This window comes from Pteropus alecto, unplaced genomic scaffold, assembly GCF_000325575.1.
Source record: "Pteropus alecto unplaced genomic scaffold, ASM32557v1 scaffold20, whole genome shotgun sequence".
Classification (NCBI taxonomy): Eukaryota; Metazoa; Chordata; class Mammalia; order Chiroptera; family Pteropodidae; genus Pteropus; species Pteropus alecto.
In genome coordinates, this window is record NW_006436298.1 from 46054526 (window position 1) to 46056985 (window position 2460).

The following is a 2460-nucleotide window of genomic DNA, read 5'->3' on the forward strand; positions in this document are numbered from 1 at the left end:
GGGGTTCCCCGAGCCAGGGGATGCCGGCGCCTTCACCTGGTCATAAGCTGATACACTTGTGCTTGGCTCGCTGCATTCAAGCGCCACGTTACTCAGTGCCTCCTCGCAGTCCGAGATCTTGTCTTCACTGTCAGGTTCAAACTCCAGCTTGTTTTCTGGGTCTAAGTGTGCATGAGCCTGGTGGTACCTCAGGCCATTAATGTGCTTGTACTTTTTGTTGCAGTTTGGGTGGGGACAATCGATTAATACTGGAGAGGAGCAGCCTTGGTCCAAAAAAGTAGTCTCTGGTTTCCCTTGAGGGGTGGTGGGAGTGCTTCTAGAATTTGTGCGGACACGTTTCCCAGGCTTATTGTCCTCGGAGCTGGAGTTCAGGTCTAGCTCCATTGGAGGCTTGTTTTTCCTTTTGTTGGTGGAGGAGGGGCTGGCTTTGATGTCCTCAGCGGCACAATTTGGGGGTGTCCTTCTCCCGCTGGCATTGAGGCTGCCCCGCCTCCCTTTCCCATTGGCCCCTCCTCTGTTCTTGCTCTGCAGCCCTCTGGACTCTGTGAAGCTGGCCTCCGAGCCTGGGGCAGCTGCGGCAGACCTCACTCTCTTCCCTCGGCCCCGGCCTCCTCTCATCTCCAGGTCACTTGTTGGTGACTCACAGAACCTGGGGAAGCAAGTAACAAATATTAAAATGAGCAGGCTCAAAAGAGCCAGGTGAAATCACGAGGCACACAATGCAGAAAAGTGCAGTCAACACGCCAGCGGCTTGAGGGCCGGGCCCAGATAAGGAAAAGACACCTCATTTTTCCACTGACGGTTTCAACACCTGCAAAATAACAGGCCACCAGCAGCTTATATTATTCCTCAGAAAACCAAAGAAAAACGGCTCAGGTAGCCAGCTTCAAATCCAGTTCAAATTCCCATTTTGAGAAAAGAAGAAAACAAAGAAGACAGAAAAGGGGCAGGGAGTAGAGATCTCCTGGCAAAAAAAGAAACCCGGCATCTGCATTTTACTGTGTTCAACCCTGAATTGCTCATTTCCCTTATGCTTGGTTTCAATTACAGGCAGACTTTTATGTATTATTCATTTCTCTATATAGTTTCCTTGCAAAGAGAGGATGGGGGAAGGAGAGGGGAAAGAGAGGAAGGAGGAGAGAAAACAGAGCCTGAAATAAAAGGCCCTGTGCATACCTGGGAGGGGCCCAGTCGTGCTTGGTGCAGTCCAGTAGGGTCCCTACGTAAGTTTTGTTCCTCCACGTGACATTGACCACTAGGACACCTGCAGAAGTGGAGAATGAAGGAGGACCATGGTTAGCACCAATTACTCCATTTCCAGTCCATTTGTTATTATTATCAATTATTATTACTATTACTACTACTACTACTACTAGTACTACTACTCCTACTCCTACCATTATTATTATTTTTACGAGCAAAGTTCTATTCTCATTTGCTTTCAAAAGCTGTGGTTTACATTCTTCCTCTTTCTGGTTTCAGTGACCTCAAAAGAAAACCCACAGAGGAGACGTTTTTAATTGCCATAATTTTGTGTGTGTGTGTGTGTGTGTGAGAGAGTGTGTGTGTGTGTGTGTGTGTTATGCGTGTATAGTACAAAAGGGTAAAGCTTTGTGTGAGAGTGTAATCAAGATACTGCTGACAGAAGGAAATGGTTTTTGCCATGTCCTGCTGTAAAATAGCAACACTCACCTCTTAATTTTTCTATTATTACACATAATTGCTTTCGTTTGGCAAGCAGCCAACAAAAACTAAGCGCCAGTTACCAGTACTTAAACCAGAAGGTGACTTAAAGCAATCGGTTTTGTTTGCAATTCAACAACATAAAATAACGGTGCTTTTTATTCAGAAAAAAATTATGTGGGTGCACAAAAATAGGTATAGAGCAGGAACCAGGGCTTGGAATCCAGATAGCAGACAATCAGCTATGGTTTCTCTTTCTTAATCCTGCCCTCTCTGGCTTTGTGAGACAAGAATCAGCCTTGGTATGGTATCTGTTTCACTGTTTGTTCTTGTTTCATATTAAGACCTCCTAAAATAGCCCTCTTAAGAAAATAAATGTGCACAATAGGTTTGCTCTTGGGGTTATCTTTAGAATCAACTTTAGTAAGCATTTGCCACAGAGGGTTAGAAAAAAAAAATCTCAAACCAGCACACTTGTTTCCTGCAAGCCATTCTGCTTTTCCCAACTGCTTTGCAGACAGACAATTTAATTTAGCACTGCATCTGTGAATTACTAAACTTAAGTGCACTTAGTACACCAAATGTCACAGGGAAACAAAATATAACATCCTCTTTATTTCACTAGAAGACAAGTGCCATATATTTCTTAAATTCACTCTTTTAAAGCATACATACAAGGACCTAGATTTTGAGACAAACCTAAAATACTACAGTAAAAAAATGAAATATTCAAGTGAGACTTTGTTTTGTTTTCTGTACTCCCCCCCCCCCCCCCCG

General features: G+C 44.2%; 1 protein-coding gene across 1 annotated transcript in view; it reads right to left on the minus strand.

The window, feature by feature from the left end:
• The window catches only part of ZNF608 (zinc finger protein 608), a 103965-nt gene that overhangs the window by 8157 nt on the left and 93348 nt on the right, over positions 1 to 2460 (minus strand). The window contains 2 exon segments of the mRNA XM_006913328.3: positions 3 to 649; positions 1177 to 1264. Of these exon segments, the coding sequence (XP_006913390.1) occupies positions 3 to 649; positions 1177 to 1264 (735 nt within the window).